Source organism: Tinamus guttatus, unplaced genomic scaffold, assembly GCF_059628265.1.
Source record: "Tinamus guttatus ecotype Peru unplaced genomic scaffold, ASM5962826v1 Tinamus_guttatus_pri_ptg000208l, whole genome shotgun sequence".
Taxonomy (NCBI): Eukaryota; Metazoa; Chordata; class Aves; order Tinamiformes; family Tinamidae; genus Tinamus; species Tinamus guttatus.
In genome coordinates this window covers 1,760,820-1,785,474 of record NW_028288742.1, presented here as the reverse complement: position 1 = coordinate 1,785,474, position 24,655 = coordinate 1,760,820, and the positions used below count along the sequence as shown (strand labels likewise).

Below are 24,655 nucleotides of genomic sequence, written 5' to 3'. Positions count from 1 at the left end.
AGTCAATAATAGCTGAATGATTTGTAATGTTTTTCAGTTTACTTTAATATATATTGTGAGTACAGAGCATCATTGCTGGCGTGAAAACATAATATGCAGTGTAGCCTTGGGAAAATTACTTGCACTTTATGTTTGCTTTTATACTGATGTAATTCATCAAATTCTGAGAGAGTAAAGCTGCTATATTTCATGAGAAGCGAATCATTAGTTTAAGAATTTCCATATGTTTTCATGAGAAGAAGGCTATATGCCAAGTGCTAATCAGTACATTGTTGGGTTCTTACACCCAGATCCTAAAAGTATTTAGGTAGTTTGCCCTTAATTCCAGTAAAACATATATGAAAAAATCAAAACAGAGATGAATGCTGCTTTACTATTATGCGTTGTGTGTGTTTGTGAGTGTTGGCTTCAGAGGGCCAGTAGCATCTCCAGATGCTGGTTTTGGAGTAGTTTTGAAAATGTAAAAAACCAACAAACGAAACCCAAACTTGTAAATGAAATGCTGAATACAGTAAAATATTGTGATTTTTCTCGAGCCTGAATCTTTCTAAAACGTATAAAATACTTCAACAGTTTGAATTTGTGTATGTTTGTGTGTGTATGGGTTTTTTTCTTGCTGGGAAGAGTCTACATGTCTGCCGAGTAAATGTGAGCCTTGTGTTTCTCCTTCCCTTTCTCACATGTTGGCACATATTTATTTAGCATTTCTTTACCTTTGCCTTTTCTTTTCAAAAGGATTAACGCTGCTGTTATGAGAAAGGAATAGCACTTAGACATTTGCAGGGAACAGTTCTGTGGTTGTCTATCATAGTGAAACTCTGCTAGGCACTAATCTTCTGTATTACTCAGGGCTACATGGAGAAAATAAAACCAATGGTGAAGGATGGTGTCTATTTTATGTATGAGGCTTTGCATGGATCACCAAAGAAGATCTTAGTGGAAGGTGCAAATGCAGCCCTACTGGACATTGATTTTGGTAGGTATAGCCTCTTTGAGAAATGTGCTGCTATATATTTATGCTGTGAAAGGAGAACTTAAAAACTGCTTTATCCATACCTGCTTTTGTGGAAGAATTGTTTTGTGTTTTGGGAGAACAATATACTCTGAGAATTAAAAAAAAAATAATGTTTTAATTGCATTCTTCTAAAAACATTTAAACTCTTCCAAGATTAATCTTTTGAATGACAGAAAGGATTAGGCAGGTAAACTATTTTTCTTAAATAGAGTGTAACTGCTACATACTTCAGTGTCTGTACATTTCGTATGAAATAATTCGTAATTGTAGGTATGTGGAAAACACTTCAGAATTAAAAACTGGTAGCTTTTTTAATGCTCCCTAATAGAGAGACAAAGTATATATGCAAAATATTTAACTTTGAAGAATACACTTGCTTTTTAAGCTTCCAAAGCTTCTTTAAAGCTTTTTAAACCCTCTATGTACTTTGTTTCATTATTTTACCGTGCAAGGAGAGATGACTGGAAACAGGTTGCTAATGAGACAAAAATGGAAAGATTATCACAGAAAACTTGAGATTATAAATAGTATAAATAGTGCAAGTCTGAAAGGATGGTAAACTTGCTAATGAGAGAAACTTCTTGATAGAAACAGCTTTTTTTATTATGCAATCACTATATCGAGGGACACACAAATTGTTATTTGCAAATTTAAGCACAAGAAACCTACGCAATTGGCTCCTATGTTCTGCCACATTCATTTTTCTTCAGTCTTCCCAGCATCGTAGCTGTAACACTTTACTTTTAGAAAGATGCTTAAGCCTGAAACTGAAGCCCATGAGGATTACTGTCAAGCGAAAACAAAGTTAGCATGCACTCTACTTTCAACTAATAGGAGTTGTGATATTGAGATATTTAAATATTTTTATTATATAAATTTATAGAAAAATATAAACTTACATATTGATATTTTTAAACGTACAAGTTTTGTGCCTCGTCTTAAGACCTTATTTCTACTTCTTCCTTTAAGAGGAAGATAGGTCTAAGAATAATCCCTACAAAGTGTGGACCCTAAGTTTTTCCATAATAATACGAATACTGGAGGAACCTTCCTTTTTAACAAGTCATGAAAGGAGTCTTAAAATAGATCTGTCACAGGAAAATGTTTTGATGCAACATTGTAAGATTTATTAATTTTTAATTTTATCCATGAGATATTCAGTTGAAGTAACCTGGAAGGTTTCTGATATTTTCATAAAGAAGGATCAGACAACATACACGCCAGCTAAGAGCTCATTAAGTATGTGGTTGCTTATAAAATACATTTATTATTGTGTTTTATGTAAAATCTGGGAAAGTGCAATGTAGAAGTACTCCTTACCTGGTTAGATTTTAGTTTTTACTTTTTATTAATAGTTTAAGAGTAGAGTATTATTTAAAGTGGTTGTTATTATTTTTAAACAGGCACATATCCTTTTGTGACCTCCTCGAACTGCACGGTTGGGGGTGTTTGCACAGGCCTGGGCATGCCGCCGCAGAACGTGGGGGAAGTGTACGGGGTTGTGAAAGCCTACACCACCAGGGTCGGCATCGGTGCCTTTCCTACGGAGCAAGATAATGTAAGCACAGCCTGCGCTTATGTGACCCGTAACCGGACAACGTTGCTTTGTTTTGCTTGCATTAAATCACTGGTTAAATGCAAGTTAAATGCAAGCAGACGACAGTGGTTTGGGTGTGTCGTTCTGCCAGATCTGGCAGAATTGCCAGATCTGATTGTCAGCTTCTCAAAACCTCCTATGGAATAAAAGCCTAGAGAAGGATTAGCTTTTGAGAGAGTTCCTCAAATATCAGTCTCTTGAGTTAGCAACAGCATTTTGTGTGTGGTTTTGTTTGGTTGGTTTTTTGTGTGTGTGTTTTTCTTCCATCTGATTGAAAGATTTGTAAAATATAGGAGTGTGGGATTCCTGAAGGCCAGTGGTCATGCTGTGAGCAAGCCAGATAAGGGCAGAAGGGCGCCAGGCCTAGCTGAAAGGGTGGAAGGACTGCTGACTAAGAGATAAGGAGATCTTGTGGAGAGTCAGATAAGGAGGCAAAGAGTTGAGACAAACAAGTAGAGGGGGACGGTCGTTAAATGTGAGGACACGTGGGCACTGTTAGTTAGCCTCTGTTAGTTAGCCTATCACACTGTATAGTTAGACGCATGGACGCGGGGTCTTGACCAATCATTGTAAAGAAGCGCTCGCGTGTACGGGGAAATCTTGCATAGAATTTCGTTGACGCAAATAAGAGCTAACCTATCCTGAGCTCAAGCTTTGCAATATGCATGAACCTAATTAAGTTGTGTATAAGAGTGCACACTGAATGTTCAATAAACGAGTCTTGTCGATGACCATATGGTGTCGCAGTCTCCCTTTCTCCTACAAATGGTGACCCCGACGTGATGCAACGAAGGGCAATCCTCTCTCGGACAGAAAAGAAATCGGGAGAAGGACGCACCACGGTGGAGAAAGTAGGAGTTGGGTCCTCTGCAGCCAGGACGGTGCAAATCCGCCGAGCAAACGCTGGAAGGACGGCACCCCCGAAGATCATATAGATGGTTTCGGGCCATACGCGCCACCGGAGCCTGGAGAGCTGCAACAGCGCGCTGACGTCAGGAATGGATAGGCAAGTGGCGTATGAATTATTTACCCGTACCTTACAACAATGTAACGTACAGGGAATTGACTTAAAGAAAGAATTACCGGGATTGTTAGCATGGAGGTACGCGAAGAGTTGCTTTATTGTCCCACATACAGTGCATGAATTATCGGAGTGGCGAAAACTGGGTGATAAGCTATGGGATGCAATGTTAGATGATGATAAGACCATGGTGAAGCAGGGATTGTGGAAGTCCTACGGAAATTTGGTGAATAGGCTTGTGCAATCCCTGGAGCAAGCTACTGATGAACAGGCCCTCTGCAAGCTTTTGATCTGGTGCAGAGAGAATGGGTTCAAAGCCGAGCCCCACCTAGTATTCAAATCCGATGTGAAAGCAAAAAGCAAAGTGGCCGCCGGAGTCACGGCAGCCTTTGCAAGCACTTCAGGACCGGGACCGCCATGCCACCGACAACCGCTGGTGTTTGGAGATCCATCGCCAAAACCCCCCGACCTGCACCTGCAGCACCTGCACCATCTGCGCCCCCACTTCCGGACCCCCTGTCGAGCCTGAGGAACAGCCCGGCTGGGTCCAGGACTTGTTGAATCGCCTTGAAAAATTAGAGAAGGGGGCTGGGGAAGAGAAGGCGAATGAGATCAAGGAAACTTACGTTGCTGATGGCTTGACAACAGCCAGGGGGGAGGTGCAGGGGAATTTGATCTGTCTTTTAAAGTGGGGGTTGAAGAATTGTAATGCTTTAAGTGAGGACAGAAACTGTTATTAGGGCTATTATTTCTGTTTGCTATGTTCGTCTGTATTATGTGTTGTGTCCTTTGTATAATGATGCTGACACGAGGTATGGTTGAAAGGAGGAAATTTGTATGATCTGTAGAGTCATAATGGGATCTTGAGAAAGAAGATGTTTGCCTGCCCGGGAACTGCAAACATCCTCTAAACTAGTTTGAAGGTCAAACACCTGAGAGGGAGGAAGATGAGGAAGGCAGGACCCTCAGACTGACGGCTGGGACCGCTTTCTGATATGCGCATTTGCGCACCCAGGAGGAAAGGTTATGTGACTGAAGGCGGGGTTTGTCCGCCCCCCGGTCTGCCTGCTGGCACGTACTGGCCCTACGTGGCAGGATGCACCGGGCATAAACAGACAGTGCAGAGAGAGGGGGGGGTGAGACTCCTAATACTGAGATCCACGTTGTCTCCGCGGGGACGCCCGCCGAGTTAGGAGCCTGTCAGCAACCCTCTAATCTGCCAACTCGAGAAGATGTTCAGTCTCAGTATCCTGCCGACAAGTATTACCTCAAGAGTAGTTATTCATACATTGCTTATTAAAGATGCTTTCACCTGAATAGAGGCTCGCAGTAGCCACATTGTTTTGGGTGATTATTGCCAAATCCCAAGCCCATTCGCACCTAATTGGCGACAAGGATGGGCTTTGGCAATTGAGACAGTGGAACTCACTAGTGAAGTGCACAGCTACGTGAGGTCGTGCCACTAGATAGAAACTATGTTTTTGCTGTTTGTATGTGTAGTCTTTAGATCTTTATTGTATAATATATATCAGCAGAGAGGACTGACTAAGTCCTATTATTAGCACACGGTCATGGTTGCGAGGAACTAGAGGGAATGTGCTGTATGAACCTTTCTGATCATTCAAATTCCATACATAAGCAATTGGAACAATTGCATGAATTGACTACACATTTACAGCACGATACAGGATTCGGCCTTGACAACTGGATAAAAGGTCTCGGTTTGGGCCCATGGCTAACATCAATTGTGCAACACTTAATTACCATAGGGATTGTGTTTATTGCAATTTTGCTTCTTGTACCATGTATCTTTAAATGCTTGCAAAACATGCTTACGCGAATAGTTAATCAAGAGTGGAATACAAGCTTAGTAGCCCAAAAAGAAAACGGGGGAAGTGTAGAGAGCATTGTTCAAACCTGGTTAATGGAAAAAGGACATAGCCAGGCAGAGCTGATACGGAGGGCTTAAGTAAGACAAAGGACAGAGTTTCCTTGAGATAAAGAAGTTGATGCAGCTGCACAAAACAAAGGCAAACAGGAACCGGTTTGATACCGGAAGAATGAAGAACCAAAAGCTGAAATACTGGCTACAAAACAAAAACAAAAACAAAAACAAAAAACAAAAAAAAAAGAGGGGGAGAATTGGGAATTTTTTAAATTTTTTGATTTATAGATATTGGAACCAGATGGGTGCCAGCGAAATGGGTGAGACCTTGGCTGGAAGCAAACTCGCCTAGATCAGATGTAGCAGGCAAGCAACCAGTACCCTAGCTGTGGAAAGTGTGAGCCTGCAGAAGGAAAACATGGGAGGAAGAAGTGTTACTGTTGTTATTAGCTGTATGTTGTAGCTTTTAGGAGGTAGTATTGCTTTTAACGCTATTATAGGGGTTAATGCTGCTTTTAGCGCTAATGGATATGTTATGCTTTTTAGGCAGATTGTTAATTATAACCAAATCAAGAGTTGTTGGCTTTGTGGAACAGCAGATCAACTCGATGCACCGGTGTTAGGTATTAAGTGTTGGGATGGTGTTGTTGATCCTATGTTGCATTCTACTAGTTGTGCCTTGCTTATTGAAATGTGTATCAAATATGATTGAGAATGCTGTAAAGAAGGTTTGGTTGGCTACAATCACTGATCAAAATGGGTTTGATGATTCTACTGATTTTCTTATGCATTTTGGTTGTCCTTCCCTGCCTGATTAAGTGTCTGAGACAGACGGTAGACAAGGCGATCAAAGACATATTTTGGGTGAACCATCAAGAATCCTGGCTTGCTCAAAAACAAGAAGGGGGAATTGTGGGATTCCTGAAGGCCAGTGGTCATGCTGTGAGCAAGCCAGATAAGGGCAGAAGGGCGCCAGGCCTAGCTGAAAGGGTGGAAGGACTGCTGACTAAGAGATAAGGAGATCTTGTGGAGAGTCAGATAAGGAGGCAAAGAGTTGAGACAAACAAGTAGAGGGGGACGGTCGTTAAATGTGAGGACACGTGGGCACTGTTAGTTAGCCTCTGTTAGTTAGCCTATCACACTGTATAGTTAGACGCATGGACGCGGGGTCTTGACCAATCATTGTAAAGAAGCGCTCGCGTGTACGGGGAAATCTTGCATAGAATTTCGTTGACGCAAATAAGAGCTAACCTATCCTGAGCTCAAGCTTTGCAATATGCATGAACCTAATTAAGTTGTGTATAAGAGTGCACACTGAATGTTCAATAAACGAGTCTTGTCGATGACCATATGGTGTCGCAGTCTCCCTTTCTCCTACATAGGAGGGGGAAAGAGATTGTAAGGTAATTTACAATATTGTTAATGATGCTAAAATATGTGATGCAGCTGTATACTGCGTATACTGTATACCGTGAATATGAAAAGGTTCATGTAACAGTACTGCTCTTTGTTAGGAAATTGGAGAATTACTGCAGACGCGAGGTAAAGAGTTTGGTGTGACCACTGGTAGAAAGAGAAGATGTGGCTGGCTGGATCTTGTATCGCTCCGATATGTCTACATGATCAATGGATTTACTGCGTGAGTTGTTTGGGACAGCTTTGCTGGCACCTTGACTTTAGATCCTGATATGCGACAGATTATTGTACATGGTGCTTGTGCTAGTCAGCAACACTTGTCTGTTAGTATTGATAGAAAACAGACTATATAAAGATGTGATTTTCTATGGAGTTCCATAGCCCTAGCTAGAAAGAAAATTTTTTCCTTCTTGAAAGGGCTAATATCTTCAAAAGATAAAATAATTAGCTACAACTTTTGCCTGCAGTTCTGAGTATTTTGTCTAAATCTAGAGGCTAGTCTTGAAGAATACTCTCTTCATAAAGAGAGTGAGTGTAGCTCTAGAAGAGGTTCCCAGAAGTGGTGGAATCTCCTGGCAATTACTTCTGCTTCAAACAGAAAGTTGGGCTAAGGGACTCTTAGATGGTTTTTAGCAGATGGTTGGTTGTTTCTTACCATCATTTATTTCTATGGTTTTAAAACAATCAAAATGTCATGGAAGAGACTGGAAATCACATATCTTATGATTTAAAGTTAGTGTTATGATTTTTATAAAGTTGCTTGACAAGGATAGTAATTATTCTTGTTAATACATGAACTTCCCCTCATTTTTCTAGCAGTAATCATTTTTATGCTTTTTTATTTCTGTACTGGTCAATTCTCCCTTTTAGTTATATTAAAAAGAGATCCAAGAACTGCTTATGGCTCAAAGCACTTGAAACTTCAAGCTGCTGCCCCCTCTTCTCATAAACTAACCAAATCAAGGACATTATAGGGGCCTTAAAACCTGGTATAATTCAATTTCCCTCTCTTCCCCCTGTTTTGTCACAGTGAGGCAGGAACGTTTGGCAGAGGAGAGGAGCTGACAGCAACAGGCATCATGCTGCAGAAACATCTCATATGAATGGTTGTAGATGTCCTTGACCAGTTAAATTCTCCTGTTTAAAAACAGAGATTAGTCATTTTAATTGGGCATACTTGTTCTTTGAATTTTGCCTCTCCCCTAAGGAAGAAAAAAAAAGATGAATTGTAGTGATGAGAACTGAGAACTGTTAAATGTGTTTAAACAGAGTAATGTTTCTTTATAGCTTGGCTCTTACCAAGTTGGATATCTTGGACGTATTTCCAGAAATCAAAGTTGGTGTTGCTTACAAATTAGATGGTGAAATCATACCTCATTTTCCTGGTAAGTTTGCATGTTTATAATTACCTTTTTAGATATTGGCAAAATGTGACCTGGTACCTAAATCACAGGACTTTGTTACTTTAGCATAAAGACATTTGTGTCCTTTGAGATACACCAAAAAGACCTGTACTGTATTTAAAGACACATGCACTGCATATTGTCATTTGTCTACCAGAAAAATGCCAACTGCTTTACAAAGCTCGAGTTTTTAAACATAACTGTTATTACTGCTTTGTCCCCTTTTCTTTAATATAGCCTGAATTACCTTCAGGGTGAATCTGGAGCTCTTCATTTCACATTCTCAACCCAGTGTCCTATTCCCACTACTATATTGATGCTTTCTTGTAGGGGAACAAGTCTTTTGTTTAGCTGTCGAGTGGAGCTGATGGAACTGATCCCTTTGAAAAGCCTATTTTTTTCTATCTCTGTTAATTTTTGAGTGAGTCAGTTCCCTTTAATGGTTCACAAAGCAGCCAAAACCCAGCGGAAATGAGAGAGCTGAGAGAAAGAGCAGCTAGTTTAGGAGAACATAAGGATGCATGTTTCAATGACAGGAGCAGTGTAGGTCTATTTAGCATCATAGAAACTGTAGTTCCTCACTGAGAGTGGACAGTGCTCATTTTAGCAGGTTTACCGGAAAGAATATGTCTGCATGTTGAAATACTCAAAATAGTGATTTCATGGGTAATGCATTTTTTTTTTCAGTTTGCTGTAGTGACATAGTCCTGAAATAAGAAGAACATCAACCAGTTCTGAAAACGAGATTTTCTGATTTGCACATGGGTCTCTGATCCATGATCGCTGCCACTTGCAGCATGGCTGTTTGCAGGTTATAATGTTTTATGATTACACTAGCAGGGAATTTCTGCGGGTGAGGAAATGTAATAAGCAAATGTGGTTCATGACAGGATTTATAAAACAAAGATGTAATTATGTATAAAGGAATAAATGATAATTTTTGTCAGTTGTCAACACTTGTGTTTTGAGGGAAATTCATAAGAAATTAACAAAAAATCTTTTGCCTTTTTATGTGCTTAGAGGAATTTTATAAGTTGTTTTGTCCTCTGGTATCTTCATACAAAAGTACCAGCTGTGATCTTGATGTATATTGAATGATATGTATGATGACACGTATTAAATTTATTAAAGTTGTTTACTGCTCATCTTGCACTAAGCTAGGAAATTTTTTTTCCCTTTTTAAAGCTCACATTCCCACCTTTTTTGATGTTCTTACATTCTACCATTTCCCTATTGTTTTGGTGTTTCAAATATCCTTTGAACATAATGGAGAATGCAAGATTGAATCGAAGATTCTGCACTGAGTGCTTTATTTGTAGCGCTCTCTTCTAACCTGGGGGCTGTTTGAACTCTCTCTCGGTCAAGCCAGGAGGACTGTCTTTGGCAATCTGCCATTAAAGATGATATGCATAGGTCCTTATTCCAGCGATTTGTGCAGCCAGATGTGGCCAGAAGGGACCAGAATCTTCCTGTGACCCCCGAGTGCCACAGGAAAGGGGCACTTTGCTCCCTGCTTATACCCAGGTAACAGATGCTGACTTTTGGTCATAACTGCACAACATGGCTCCTCCCCCAAGCCATTTTTTTCTCCATTAAATTAACAATTCTAATAGTCAATAAAAGTTCTTGCCTTTGCTGGTCACTTAAGTGTCTTGCTTAAGTGTCAGGCAGGAGTTTGAGCTGCACATTCAGGTCTCTAACAGGTGCTGTCTGTTTCAGGGATGTGTCCTACACCTCTTAGCTGTTTTTCAGCCTAGGGTTCTGTGAGAGTTTCATATCTGTTAAGAACAAACTCAAAACATCTGGTAACGATAGAGCTGGCCTTAGTTAGTATCCTGGAGGCTCTGCTCTTCTGCTGTGGAAGAGGCCTGGATTTTCTTGTCAACTATATTAAACCCTAGGAGCTTACAAAAGAAAGGCAGAAGGTCCCTACCAGCTCCGAGGGGATTCAGATGGAGAGATGTGAAAGCCAAAGCCACGTTCTAGCCCTGCCAATGTTCCTTTACAAGTTTGGTTGACAGGTGATCTTAATGCAACAGGGCACAACCTCTAGTTCAGGAAATTTTGGAACAGATTCTTAGGAAGTTGAAAGTATTTTGGAAAAGCTTTGCTTCATGTTTATCTTTTCCTTGTGCTTTTCTTTAGCCATCTACTTTTGGTTATGGAGCCAAGACATGCTGCTAAATGCATCTCTGGTCTGATCTGTGTAGCTGTGTTTTATGTTAATTTTCTTGAAATTGCTGGAGGATCTCGCAAGCTATTTTCATTCTCAAATTCCAAATTTCAACTATTCTTTTTGAACTGGAAGTAATATCACCCAGTTCCCTCTCCAAATTATATATCAGACTCCCAGATATAATTACATTTGCTTTCTCCTTTATCTAATACAGCTGTTAATGAAGGATGTTCCAGAAAGCCTAAATGATAAACCCCTAAGGCAGGAGGAGCTCAGAGACGTCTAGAGGGTGACCACATCATCTACTCTGAGCTGAGTTCATGGCTTGTGTTTATCATCCTCTGTTCCACAGCTGTAGGAGCAAGAAGAAAAAATCACTTAAAAATTAAGAAATATATCCCTTCTTGTACTAGAAAGATTAATCTTTTCAGATATAAGTCCTTTCAACTTCCAGCTTTTTTTTTTCAGCTAACCTCTTCAGAGAGGCCTTAAAGTAAAATCGAATTCATTACATTCAAATTATTCAGTTATTCAATATTCTGATTTGTTTGGCTAAATGCATGCTAGGGAGATTAGTTGTGATTCCCTATTTGCACTTTTTTGCCTCTTGCGCCTGTGACATCTTTCAAAAACTGACTGGCTGTCTTTGCAGGAGTTATTTGATCATGTTATCGGAGAGCTTAAATAACGTTGTTGTGCATTTCGTAGAACTGTCAGGACAATGAGAATGCCAAACACTCTCTAAGAAGTTTTTATGAACGTTTCTCATCCATCTTCAGGCTTGTTGCATCTATTTCATTGCTGAAGATCACCCTAAGACTAGTGTTCATACAATTTTTGGAATGATTCAATTGCAGAGTAATATGTTTAACTTCTTTTCCCGTACTGGAGAGCATCACAGGATTCAGAGCTGGTGGACACCACCATAGCAAGCTATTGTATAAAGGACAAGATGGAATATACACATTGTATCAGTTCTGAGAAGCAATTGGAACAAAGTCATTGTTCATGCATCATGTGTAACTCCCTATTTTCAGGTCTACGGAACCAGCGTAATGGACCAATTTACTGTTCACTTAGTTGATTGGTTGCTTTAAGCAACAATGGTTGCTTATAGATTTTATTTTATGTATCCTCCATAACTGATGATATCCAAGAACAGACTTTCTGATGTCTGAAGATAAACATTGCAGGTTCTGCTGTACAGGGAAGAAGACTCATAATGCAGTATCCAAGTGTCCTATAGCTGTAGACCTGGAGTGCTCGTGAACTGTAGGCACCGTAGTTTGGAGCAATGGGTCCACCATGACCATCGGAAGTAGATTGTCGAAACAGTACATCTTGTGATGGATTTGTTTATTAAAAAATAGATTCACATGCCACTGTAAAATGAACATCCGACACGTGAAAGCTAGTATATAGCTTTGTTTTCACTGTCTCCAAATTCCCTTGCAAAGGGAGAATTGAATCTTGGTATTTGTACAGCAAAAAAGCAAAAATAGATAGAAAGATTTGGGAATTAAATTTCCTGAAAAATGCAGGTTGTTGTTTAAGCAAAGTGCATGCCAGTGACTGCTGAATGCCAGAATCCTTGAAGATATTTGCTGGATTTTTGTTTTCTCCATTTCCGTGAATAAAAAGAACTTTGGTCCTTCACTGCTCGTATTATCTGCTGAACATGAACAAACTTCTTCATGTAAGACGAGAATAGAAAGCTTACAGCTATATGATTAATGGTAGAGAATATATCAAGGTTTCGGACATAATAGTTTTGTGTCTATTTGCTTCTCAGCCAACCACGAAGTCTTAAACAAAGTAGAGGTCCAGTATGAGACACTCCCAGGATGGGACACAGACATTTCAAATGCAAGGACGTTTGATGAGCTGCCTGTAAATGCACAGAACTATGTTCGCTTTATAGAAATGGAGCTAGGTGTTCCTGGTAAGTAAAGCAGAGTTTTTTTTTTCTTTTTTCCTATGCTTCATGAAAATTGTCTTTTTTTAATTATCCCATAATGAGCATCCAAAATCTTGAAAATTGGACTTTTTTTTAAAGCTATGCTTATTCTTAAGTTCCTGGTGATTCTTACAACTACTTGTTTACATCTTTTTCTAATCTATCTGTTTATTGTTGAATTGGAAGTTGTCAGAAGTTTCAGTATGTGTCCTTTCAGTATGTGTTTTTGTGCTGTAGTTCATGTTGTACTGAGGTTTTTATCAATTGCTTTTTTCACATCAGTTACAAAAGTGTTAATTCTGCTGCCATTAGGGAAAGGTCAGCAAAACTACTGGTGTACTAATGTGATGTTTAAAATATGTGACAGGAAGAGATTCCTCACCAATGAAATGCTTTTGTGCTTCTTGGTAAAGATATTCTTCTATCCAAAGATGGGAATTAGAAGATTATGCAAATTTTTACTTGTCTTACAGATGCTCTGTATTCTCTCCCCTGGAAAATGGATGTATTTCTCAGGCATTCAGAACTATTCCTAATTTTTGAAATTAGCAGTGCATTATTTCAGATCAATACACATTGTTATTATTTCTTACTGCACTAACAGTCTACATCGTGTCATTCTTTCCAGACCATAGCACTTAAGATCTTAAGCACTTAAGAAGATAAGCTTGTGTCTCATCTGGAGATTCAATAAGATCTTGCTCTGGATTATTTATAATAGTTTGCTTTTCTCTCCTACAGTTAAATGGATTGGAGTAGGGAAATCCAGGGAATCAATGATCCAGCTGTTTTAAAGATTTCAGATGCATGGAAGAAAGCACACTCCTCAAAAGACTGCTCATTCTTAATGCATTAGTAGCCCGCAAAGCAAAGATGTTGGAAGGATAGATTTTTTGCATGGAAAGAAATGCTAGAGTTGATATCCCCAAATCAATCACTATTCCTGAAAGGGACTTTAACATGAACTTGTATCAGTTCTGGGTCAACTGGCATTTTCTGGGACATTTGTTGTCATTGTTCTTCATGGTGCCATCAGATTTTTTTTCTTTACCTAATATTTACTTCATGATGTAATTCTTGTTTGAAAATCTAAGGTAGCGTTACTTTCATGACTGTTTGTCTTTGTTACCATGTCTCTGCTTCTGGCGGTGTTACTTCCCTGAAATTTTAGACAGTAAATATAATGCAGTTTTGCACAGATAGTTTTACATCCTCATTATTTGTATTCCTAAAAGCTGTTGTATTCTTTATGGCTGCTCTTGTAAGTGATTAAAGAGAGGGATTCTGATTTTATAATGCTATAAATGCTGTCTAAATTATTGTGTGATTTTTTTTTAAGTGATGCCAAGATGTTGAGAAATTTCCAAGGCTTTTTTAGCGGTATAGCCCAGAAAATTTGCTCTCTGTCATTCGTGGAGGAGGAGACTCAAGTGCTTACCAGATAGTGTGCGCGAAAAATTAGAAACTTGACATTGTGAAAAGTTAATTTGCAATCATTAAAAACAATTCTGATTTTGAGTTAAATGTTTTATAATTTCACTCCGTTTTTTTTTAGTATTTTACACATCCTTAATTTCCCTACTTCCAGAATGCATCTCAGCTGTTTTCTTGATTGAAAAAGGTTGTGTTTGTTTTTGATAAGAAATCTAGCATTTTTATGCCCTTTTAAATTCCTCTCTACATAGCCAGTAGAAAATCTTGCTGTGGAGAGATAGTGAAACAGACATTTTTATAATTTTAAAATTAAGATGCTTTGTAAGGATTTAAAATGTTCAACATACTTGCTTTAGATGTGGGAAAATAGTATTTACCCTGTGACGTTTGACATATATTTTGGCTTATTAGTGTTGGAAAACCTTCTGGAATGGTTTTTGCTTATAACCGTTGTGATATAATCCAAATAATCTGATTTCTTTTTGCAATAATTTAATAATAACATACTCTTGTTATAATTTTTTTTAAGTCTGACTTTTGTATTTACACATTGTATTATGCTGTTCGTGTTCTTCCTTTTTACTTCAAGCAAAACTTTGTTTCCTAAAATCAAGTTTGTATCAGGGTGGAATGATGGGTAATGGCTTAGTAGGTTTCAGCTGTGCAGGTGAATATGAGAAACTTCTAATGTAAAATAAAAGATACCAGACCTTCCAAACTATGTCTTAGGTAAGCGCATCTTCTGTGAACGTGCATAGAGCTATTGGGCTCACATAGCAGTTAAGAATATAAACATCGTGTTGAACACCTCAACTGGCCATAAAAATAAATTTCTCATCATAAGGGGAAGAAAGGGAGGACTGAAGGATAAAGATCCTGATATTTAGGGAGCATTTCCTGTTGAATTGTTTCTATATAACAGCAATTAGCAGGAAATGTGTGTTTTACTTGTGCAATGTGTAGAAAGAGGAAAATTGGTGGAAAATTGGCAAATACAATGTGACACCTTTGTATTGGTGTTATATGTTAAAGACCATTCTCTCTGGTATTAAACAACAAAAAAATAACCTTATTCTTGATTTTTTTTTTTCCCTGGGAGGGGATGGGTGTGGGAAAACAGTGTTGCCCTTGGTCTTGCTGTTCGAGAGAGAAGCGAATCATCCCTCCCTAGCTAAGGGAAATCTTAAATCACAAAACTATCCTTGATGAAGAATTCTTGATGAAGAAAGAGAGGCAAGTATAAACTGTGTGATAGATAATTTATAAAGTTCGTTTAGAAGGTAAAAGCCCTATTAACAGCCCTAGAAGATGGTATTAGTGTGAACAAAAAGTCATAATAGTTTAGTATAATTGTCTTCCAGATAGCTATAGGAAGAACTGAAGGGCTTTTTGCTGTTAGAGGAATTACCAGCCAAAGGATGGTGGTGGAGCTGGTTCAAGAAATGAGTGAATGAATGAGGGCCTGCTACATATCTGTGACTCTCTTCTGGTAAGCAGAGATCTTCACAGTCAAGACCTGCCTCAATTTTTTCCAGTTTTGCATGAACTATACCCTATTTTTCAGTCGGTGAATTCAGATTCCCAGATGTGAGAAGATATTTTATGCAACATACCTATAGACTAAAATGATACAAAGTATTTGTAGAGTGAATTAAAGAAACAAGCCAGAACTTCTTGCATGTACTTGGAAGTGATTTATACTCTTGCTTTCTTTCGAGTTCAACTGTCATTTTAGTTGATTCTTCCATTCAAGTGCAGATCTGGAAAACTGAACTACTTCCTTTTAGCAGCACTTGTCCAGACGGTAAGTGGTCCAGGATCTGTTGTTGGTGTGTATTTATTCTCGTCACCTGGAAATATGATTTTTAAGATTTAAGATTTTTTTCTTAAGTCTTAAAATTTCAGATGGTTAAACTTGGCATCTATAGAGCTTATTATGTTGTCCCTGAATGCCCGTTTCGCATGAGCCATGCTAGAGTGAATTCTTGGATTTTTATTTATTTATATGTATGGTGAAATGGGGCTTTTGATGAATCTGGGCGGTCTTATCGCCAACCTCAACATTGTGAAAACAAATGTTAAAAGCGATGGCGATTGTTTCAAGCTTTGCGTGGTCTGCTCTTGAAACCATGCTGTGCTCAGCTGCAGAAGCAAGGAGGAAGAAGAGCTGCTGTGGAACAGCCGTGTGCTCTTTAGCAGTGGCAGTGTTGAATGGCTTTGAAGGCTCTTACCATTTTTTCTCTAGCCAGAATGTGCTATCATGCTTTCTGCCCTTAATGCAAAAGTGCCTTTTGACCTCAGAAGTACCAGCACATTCACTAGCAAAAGACTCTCAGTTGTCTATCATGGGCTGCAGAATAAGTAAACCACAATAAAAGGGAAACCTTTGTACTTAAATATATTTTTTCAGTGGCAATTATATATTTCTCAGGCCCTTCCTGTATGCTTCTTATCTACTGGCCTGCAGGCTCTTCTGGTCCTAGCTTGTAGGTGGATCGGATGGCAATACGGGATCACAGTTGAAATTGACTCTCTGCCAAGCATCCACTCCCACTAATGGGGTGTTTGGAGGACCTGTGAGACCTGAGCAGGCCGGCGACGGGCGAGGTATTCTGATCTCGTGCCATTCTTGCTCCTCCTTAAATATTTAGCGGGTCGATAGTCCCAGGCTTGTGCTGCACTGCAGGTTTAATAGCCCCTGCGTCCCTGTGGTTTAGTGAGCCTGCTTTATAACCTAGTAGGAGAGGAAGTGAGGGATCCTCCTGCTGCCTGAGCCTTTGCATTTGTAATCCGCCTGTAATTGAGTTGGCAACCAGCTAATGGACAAAGCCCTCAGATAAAGTGGCAGCCAGACATGCTGGTATAACGCATGGCAGCTGCTTTTGCCTGTCACCATCCTGGAAATGTGCTTTGTAATAGAAGATCAGCATTTCCATTCTCTGTTACAGACCGACCCTTAACAAACAAGTCATCGAAAGTTTATCTAGCTTAGAAAAATCAGAAGGCAGAGTTACTAGGAATAAAGGAACTTGTTAGTCAGGTGGCTTGTTTTCCCACAGTACTGCTCCTAGCCTCTGAAATATTGAAACTATAACCTAGTGCTACAAGGATTAAGCACACTTCATTTCATGCGTAACAGCTTTACCTATTTAAGGTAGACTGCTCTGTATACCTACCTAATACACAAAGATATGGATGATGCATGATTTCCAGAAACTCAGAATTTTATGCCATTCTTTATTCTGGATAACTGCAATCTCATTTGACATCTCATCTTTAAAGTATCTTGCAATGGATGCATATTCAAAGGTCTTTTATGCAGCTTCAAATAGATAATGTCATGTTAAATCCAAATGTTTTTCACTTCTGTTTTGGAGCTATTTAGAACTAGAATAAATGTATCAAATTGGTGTATTTTCTTATTTTATATAATTTTCTTCAATGATGAATCAATTTGTTCATACATCCAGGTATTCACCATTTAGCTCTTTCTATACACACTACTGCAATTTACTGCATGTTTGAGAAATGTTCTATTTTTAGAGAAAGCAATCTGCACAAGTATAAGTAGTTTGTCTTGCTCTGGTTCACTGGGAGCCTTCTGCGTGTGACAGCAGGGACTGGGATACCCTGGCAGTTTGTGGTGGTTGCAGCTATTTTTTCAGAAGTGAAACAGAACTACTATTTTTTTTTTCTCTCCTTAGGGTAAGTGTAAGATTATTTGGATATATTCACCCAAATGAACCTCCCTGGTTCATCCTCACAACCCTCTCTCCAGGAAGAACAGTAGTGGCACAGTTAACTTACACGTATCGAGAAATGGTAAATCAAATGCTGCTTTGTAGGAAGTTTGCTGGTACCAGTCACTGGTGGTCTTTTTCATTGTCTTTTGAAAATGAACATACCGCCTGAGGGCTGAGTTGTCGAAGTCTGGTTGGAAAGGCTTTTCAGCTTCGTTGTTTCCTGGAGCCGGTTGCCGTTGGCAGAAAGGTCTAGGCAGAAAACACATATCATTCTGCAATCTCATGCCGACATGTAGTATGTAAATGCCACAATCCACCTAACGGGTAGCCAACATCATAAGTGTACTTTCCAATTTCTTGCTGAAATGAGCACTTAGTATGATGCAGTTGTAATGTAGTAGATATTAACAACCCGAGTATATACACGGTAAAACCTTAATAATTCAGTATTGGTCAATTGGCTCCATCTGGTTGTTGTAACTTGCATGAAAATTATGTATATCTTGCAGTTGAACAAGTAACTGTTAGTTCAGTTTTACTAGAACTATTAAAGGCTTGAGTTTCCAACGGAAATAGCCTACAACACCAAATAAATATGTAAAAGCATAGTTCAGAGTTGATATGTAATACAACAAAATTTCTTAGGGGAAAAAAAATCACTTAAAGTAATTTCCATTTTGGATTTTCAGATGCCTAATGGACTTGGGTCATGCAGTATTTCTGGCATGGCCAATATCTTGGATGTAGTTTTGTTTTACTCTGCCTGGGTTCTCTTGTTCCCCATTTAGGCCAAAGTCATAAAAAAATCATTTGAGTTGTTGCCACGTTGTCCATGATAGGCTTAAATGAGAAAGGCTTATTCCCAAGTTCTTTCAGGTTTCATTTGATGTTCAGTCCTACCCTGGAGGTCCTTCGCATGCATGTGCCTTATGTACACGTCCTACTTGCCCAGGGTAGAATCCACGGACATCCTTTCCAAGACGAATAACTGGGCTGATAAAACAAGCAGAAAAAACAGAAGTTTGTGATGATACAAAGAGAGAGAGAGCAGGAATGCCACCCATATAGTGGAAAAGCATTCTTTTTACATGACAGTTGTGATAAAAGGAAGTAAATAAATATTTTTGTCGCAGTACTCAGCTTACTAGCAAACAAGAAAATGACTTTAATAACAGCAAGTCCTTGCACTCTTTGCAGTGGGGAGAAGTGCAGATGAGTGCACTGTTTTTTTAGAAGAGTTAGAAGCCTGGCAGACTTTTCTTTATGAAAAGTAACTTGCTGAAATTGTATTAACTCTTAAATATTTTTTGGTATGATTATCTGGTAGCCCTGCTGGTGTGCATAATGTGTGCTATGTGTTTGCAGAGGCTTACCCTGGTGGAAAGACTGGTGCAAAATCTATAAACTCCCTTAGTCTGATCGCAGTGTGCGACATGACAAATCCCTACAAACAATAAAATATTAAGTTGTTGCCAAGAAGTTACTGGTAGATTTAAAATAACTTGCTTACATGATTTAGCGTGTTAGTCTCCCTTTTAGCATCAAAAATATCTATAGAGGAGCATACCTGTTAGGATGCTTCCAGGAAAGGACTAGAAGAAGAAGAAAAGAAGCAGTATATTCTTCTGAAAGTGTTCTGAAAAATGTAAAATTTTGTAGAGAGATGGAGTTTCTCAATTTGTGTAGCAGATCTTAGGCTAGAAACAAATGGGGAAACAGTTAACTTTTTAAATGGGTCTTCCTAAGTCAGGACAACAGGGTTCTGTTCTGTGACTCAAAGCAAAATTTCTTTGCAGATTGATTCATTATACCAGTGGGTCTGATGATCTACTCATTTGTCATAATTAAGTAGTAATTTATTCTACCTCCTGAGGAAAGAAATTTGGCTGATTTGTATAAAGCAGTGACTCACCAGTATTTAGAAAACAGAGTAGATGTTTTCTATGTTTTGTTGCCCATCAGAGTCAGTGAATTATGTTTTGGCCACTCCATGGCAACTACTTCACTGGAGTGTGAATTAATACTGCAGCTTGAGGAGTTAGAGGTTAAAATCATTTTTTACCAGAGACCTTGGTCACAGATTGATGTTTTGAATAGCATCATGACACTGCTGTCTTAAGCTCCTTGAATACATCCATAGGTTTTTTTTTTTTTTTGTCTATAACTAACATTGCATCTTCCACTTAGTGGTGCGGCACTATGTAGAAACTTTCTATCAAATTTAGTCTACAAAAGAATGTATTTTCAAGCTTTAGATAATTTCAGTCAATCTTGGAAAATGTAGCTATACAACATACAAAAGTGACAACTCCAACACTCACACACAATATGAGCTGTTGAGAATCACTGTTATATTTACCAACATTTCCATATCCCTGTCAGACAGTTCTGTACAACTGTTGTCCTCAGCCTTGTCAGCAGCACCAACAAAGATCGCTCTCCTTTCCCCTGCTCCTCCCCACGGGCGGTTACTGTTCTCCAATTTTATCCTTACAGCTTTTACTAGGAAGCATTTCTCATCTCCTGTCCTTGGGAAATTGGAAAAGTTGCATTCTCCTTCCTTCAACAGGAATTGTTTGGTCAGGTTGCCAAACAGTTAACTTGGCTAGTGCCAATAGCTGCTATGTGTTCCACAGATTTAATCTTGTTTCCAAACCTCAAAGTGCTTAACTACTTCGTGGTGTACATTTTAAAGGCCTTCTTCTAAAAATATTTTTCCTATCCTGGATACACCTAGGAACACTTAAAGGAAAAAAAAAGTAATTTCAATGACTAGGTTACAGCTTTCTGTTGTAGCTGTGTACATCAAACTGCAGCCACCACTCTCAGAAGCCTTTGAGACCTGATGGACTTTGTAAAAAAGCACAGCAGGCCACAAACTAAAGGAGCTTTGGCCTAAAGAGGCAAGGCACATACAGCCCATTAGAAAGGAGCAAACCCGAAGACCCAGGTTAAATGGTTCATTTAAGGGCTGCAGGAAGCCTGTGAGACACAAGGGAAATGAGCACATCCAAAGCTGGAGCCATGCAATTAAAATTACAGCACTCGCTGTAATCTACCTGCTCTATTGGGACAACTTGGCGGCTCATGTTAAATAATAATCACCTGTTATCTAACTGGATAACAGCAAGAGAGGATTGTTTTTTCCCCAGCATAAATTCATTTTGCTTTCCAAAAACGAGAAGGGCCATACCAGTGAAGCTGCTTTTACTGAGCAGTGCTTGTGTTTACAATGCGGGTGACGATGGAGGCTGCGCTTACCTTTCCACTTTGCAGCGCTAAAGGAAGATTAGAAAAGGCAAAGCTCGCAGGGCCAAGCGCGAGGGCCTGTCTCTTCCCTTCCTAACCTTGCTCGGAACAAATCCTTCACCTCCCAGGCTGCAGCATTGTGATGCTCCCTCATTCCCTTCCCAGCTCGGGAGGCAGCGTCCCCTCGGCCATGGGCAGTCCTGGAGGTCCTGCCTGCCCAGAGGTGTTTCTGAGTGCTCTTTGAGCCGGGTTGCTAGCAGCATTGCCGTGAGCTCCACACAGAATAAGAAGAAAAGGGGCTGTCATGCTGAAGATGTGACTGTGAGGAGGCTGGGGCTAGGAAGTGAGGGGGGAAGAGTCTGGTGTATCAGCAAATCATTGGGAAACTGTCGTGCTCTTGTAATCCAGAGCCACCATCCTGAATGCTCCTGGGCTTTGGTGAGGTGCAACGTGGTGTCTTCTGTTAGTCCTTGTGTCACATATGTATGGCACCTAGATCTGAGTGTAGGAGCATCTCCTGGCTATGGTAAAACTTAAGGAAGAAATGAAGAGAAAGTGCAAAGATCTGACAAAGGAATAAGGACTTCAGGGCTGGGTCTTTATGGGTAAACCTTTTTAGGCTTTATTGAATGTACTCGCCAGTACATCTTACTTGCTGGAGGCAGAGAGTAAAGCTTTATTTAACCTTTCTGGAATTACAATTGTGGGTGTAATCGGAGTCTGGATTTTCTCATGCAACTTCCTGTCACGTGTGCTGCAGCCTAAATCTCAGCGCTGAAACGAGGAGACTTCAGAGCAGTCAGGAAGAGCAAGGAAGAGCCTTGTTTGCTTCCTGAGACGCAGACACAGGGAAGCAGGAGGGACTTCAGAGGCCTTCCAGTCCGTGTGGCCCTGGGTGGGAGGGTGGACTGGGCCTTCGTCGATCTGGGCAGATCTGTGCCCAAAGTGACACTCCTAGTGCCAAACGTTATAACCGCCCAGGCCATCTGCTGTGCTGTTTTGCTGTCAGAATGTGTCTCCTAACAAAAATGCACATGAATCCTTCCTGCTGCAATTTGGGCTTGCTCTGGTGGTGCTTGGTGGTGTTTGCTATGGGTATGTTGCTCAGCTTTTTCCCTTTCTCTCTGCAGCAACTTTTGTGTGTTTGTTTAGTTCCATTCATCTTTTCCTCTGACTGAAGTTTTGCTTGTAAGTTTTACTTATTTGTTTTGAAATCTCTGTGGCTGTTTGTTACTCTGTTTTCATTTATCTCTAGTTGTCACTGGGGAGTTGGGATCTGTAAATGGTCACCATTCATTCACCGATTCTTGCAATGCTGAGTAGAGGAGATAAATAACATCATGTTTGCATCAAAAAATCCGGTTATGGATTCAGGTATGATAGTCTCCCTCTTTCCAATAGCTTTGCTGATTCATGCTTCATTCTGTTTTGTATTTGCTCTATTGATTTTTTTTTCTTACATGTAGAATCGTGTTCCTAGTCTGTGTTGCAGCTTGTTTTTCTCAGTCTGTTTCTCCAGTTTTTAAAGTGATTTTTAAATTCTTATCCTGATCCCCTCAGCTTTGTGTTACCTGCAGATTTATTAAGTAAGCTGCTATTACTGAGTTCATTAATAAAAAAAAAATAATGTGAAACCAGGACCTGTTCACTGAATAGGTTTTGCTGTTTTGATGGTGAACCACTTTCCAAAGTGTTAGGTTATTTTTTTTTTGGCTGGTTTATTTTGTTCTGTTTTGTTTCTGCCAACCAGTTCTACAGCAGCTCCACAGCAGTTTTATCTAGATCACATTTCTTTACTTGTTTATGAAAACATCCTGCAAGGCTGAACACGTCACCGTTTGAGCTGATACCAACAGCTTGTTAATGCTGTGAAGGAACTGTCCCGAGCTTCACCTTGAGATTGTTGAGCCTTGTGGCAGTCCAGTTCACTTTGCTAAATAGGTGGAAAATGAACGAGTAAAAGATAAGTGAAGGCATTTCTGAGGGTTTAACAGGTTGACTTGGCCCTGGGAAGAGTCCAGCAAGCAGCAGAGGTGCCACAAGGGAGGTGCAGCACTTGAGCGGAGCAGAAGTCTGACAGGGCCGTTTTCAGAGGCGAATTGCCTCTATTACAATGTGTAACTTTGTCCTGAGCCAGTGTCAGGGCTTAAATCAAATGTTTAATACATCTCATGAGAAGACAAGTCATTTGCTTGTTGAATATGGAATTGGGGGATAGTACAAATAGTATTTTCATTAATTTTTGGAACAGTGCTTAAGTCTACGGTGTTCCTGAGTGTTCTTCTGTAATTAGATGATGTTTTAATGCCACTCTCTCATGTGAGAACACCCTGAACATACTTGTTCAGTCAACAGTAATTTATCAATTAGTATGGATGACAGCTCTGTCTACTGAATCACTGAGAGATTCCAAAATCACTGAATCTGCTGAATCACTGAGATTCCAAAAATGACATTATCTCATACGTGTTGTCTCTTGCTCACTTCAGTATCAGACTTGTTCTGCAAAAAGATAAAAAGATGGATTTTCTTCACTTCTGTCATCCAGCTCATTCAAAACCCTAGTCATTCGTGAGAGAGACCAGTCTAACCCTCATCCAGGAATGGACGACGAATGTTAGATTCAGTACTTGCATTTTGCAACCCTTTTGTTGTCATATTTTTTCCCCTTAGGCAAAATTATAATTGCAAGCTCAGTAATGTTGGCACATCTAGAGACTTGTCCTTAGAAGAGCAACGAGGAGGCAGCGGGGCTGCGTAGGACAGGAGAGACAAAACATGGTTGCATTAAAATGCACATGCTCTAGTCTGAATATGAAGACTCTGAATTTCACTGCGCCGAGTTCTAGAAGAGGAAAAGTAATTTACAAAATCAGCACAATGAGTAAGGAAACACATTAGGCTCAGAAAATAAACCTACAGAGCTATTTTTAGGATCCTTGAGGATAGAACAAAGGCTTCAAAAGTCCCTCGGCAATGGCACCAGTCCTGCATGTGGCTGTGTTTTGGGTCTGATAGTAGCTAAGTAAGAGCTTTCATTCCTTGCTGCAATAAATCTTATTCCCAGTATCTTTTTTTTTTCTTTCTTTTTTTCATTTTTCTCCTTCCCTTCCCCTTCCCCTTCCTCTTCCCCTTCCCTTCCCTTTTTTTAATAAAGGAAAGCAAAGACAATGAGGAAACTTGCCTTGTCCCTATTGCATTTTCACAGAAGTTTCTCAGGGCTGCCCCCTTATTAAAGCAGCCTGAACTACCCTGGCCCCACTGTAAACCTTTCTCCTGTCCCAGCAAAGGCCTTTGGGAGGCTGACAAGGCCCATTGGAGATGCTGTTCCCCTTGGATGGGAATCCAAGGCAGGTGAGTGGGGACCGAAGCACCTTGGTGGGGAGGTGCTTGGAGCCACGGGCAGCTCTGTCCCATGTGGGCAACTCTGCGGGGCCCACGCACCGGGAGGGAGGCGGATGCGTGTGCTCGTGTCACGGTCCCTGCTCTGAGGAGGACATGTTGTCACTGAGGTGCTTCAGCTTGCTCGTTAGCCAAGAAAGCGCTTTCCTCTTGCCTTTTCCACCTGAGACTGGTGAGAATGACTGCATTCGCGAAAAGACAGAGATGCATCTGAGCTGTGCTGAGGCTGAACTTGCCTGAATAAACCTAACTGTTCTTATTTAACAAATTGACAAAATCCTATCATTGCAATTAAGGGGATATGTAATTAACTGTGTCTTAATTACAGCAGCTGCCACTTCATCTGAATGCGGCAAT

General features: G+C 39.9%; 2 protein-coding genes across 2 annotated transcripts in view; one reads left to right on the top strand and one right to left on the bottom strand.

Annotated features, from left to right (window-relative positions):
• The window catches only part of ADSS2 (adenylosuccinate synthase 2), a 37,012-nt gene extending 22,389 nt beyond the window's left edge, over positions 1 to 14,623 (top strand). The window contains exons 8-13 of the mRNA XM_088524161.1: positions 850 to 976; positions 2,419 to 2,573; positions 7,033 to 7,157; positions 8,222 to 8,319; positions 12,306 to 12,455; positions 13,212 to 14,623. Coding sequence (XP_088380287.1) covers positions 850 to 976; positions 2,419 to 2,573; positions 7,033 to 7,157; positions 8,222 to 8,319; positions 12,306 to 12,455; positions 13,212 to 13,264 — 708 coding nt within the window. The 3' untranslated portion in view covers positions 13,265 to 14,623. The remainder of the gene's footprint in view (positions 1 to 849; positions 977 to 2,418; positions 2,574 to 7,032; positions 7,158 to 8,221; positions 8,320 to 12,305; positions 12,456 to 13,211) is intronic.
• Positions 14,624 to 15,613: 990 nt separating this feature from the next.
• Positions 15,614 to 20,240, bottom strand: SPMIP3 (sperm microtubule inner protein 3; the record flags this gene model as incomplete). Its single annotated transcript, XM_088524288.1, has 5 exons — positions 15,614 to 15,754; positions 17,712 to 17,896; positions 18,548 to 18,640; positions 19,021 to 19,091; positions 20,007 to 20,240. Coding segments are annotated over 5 exons (660 nt in total), but the record flags the coding sequence as incomplete, so codon positions are not given.
• Positions 20,241 to 24,655: the final 4,415 nt, after the last annotated feature.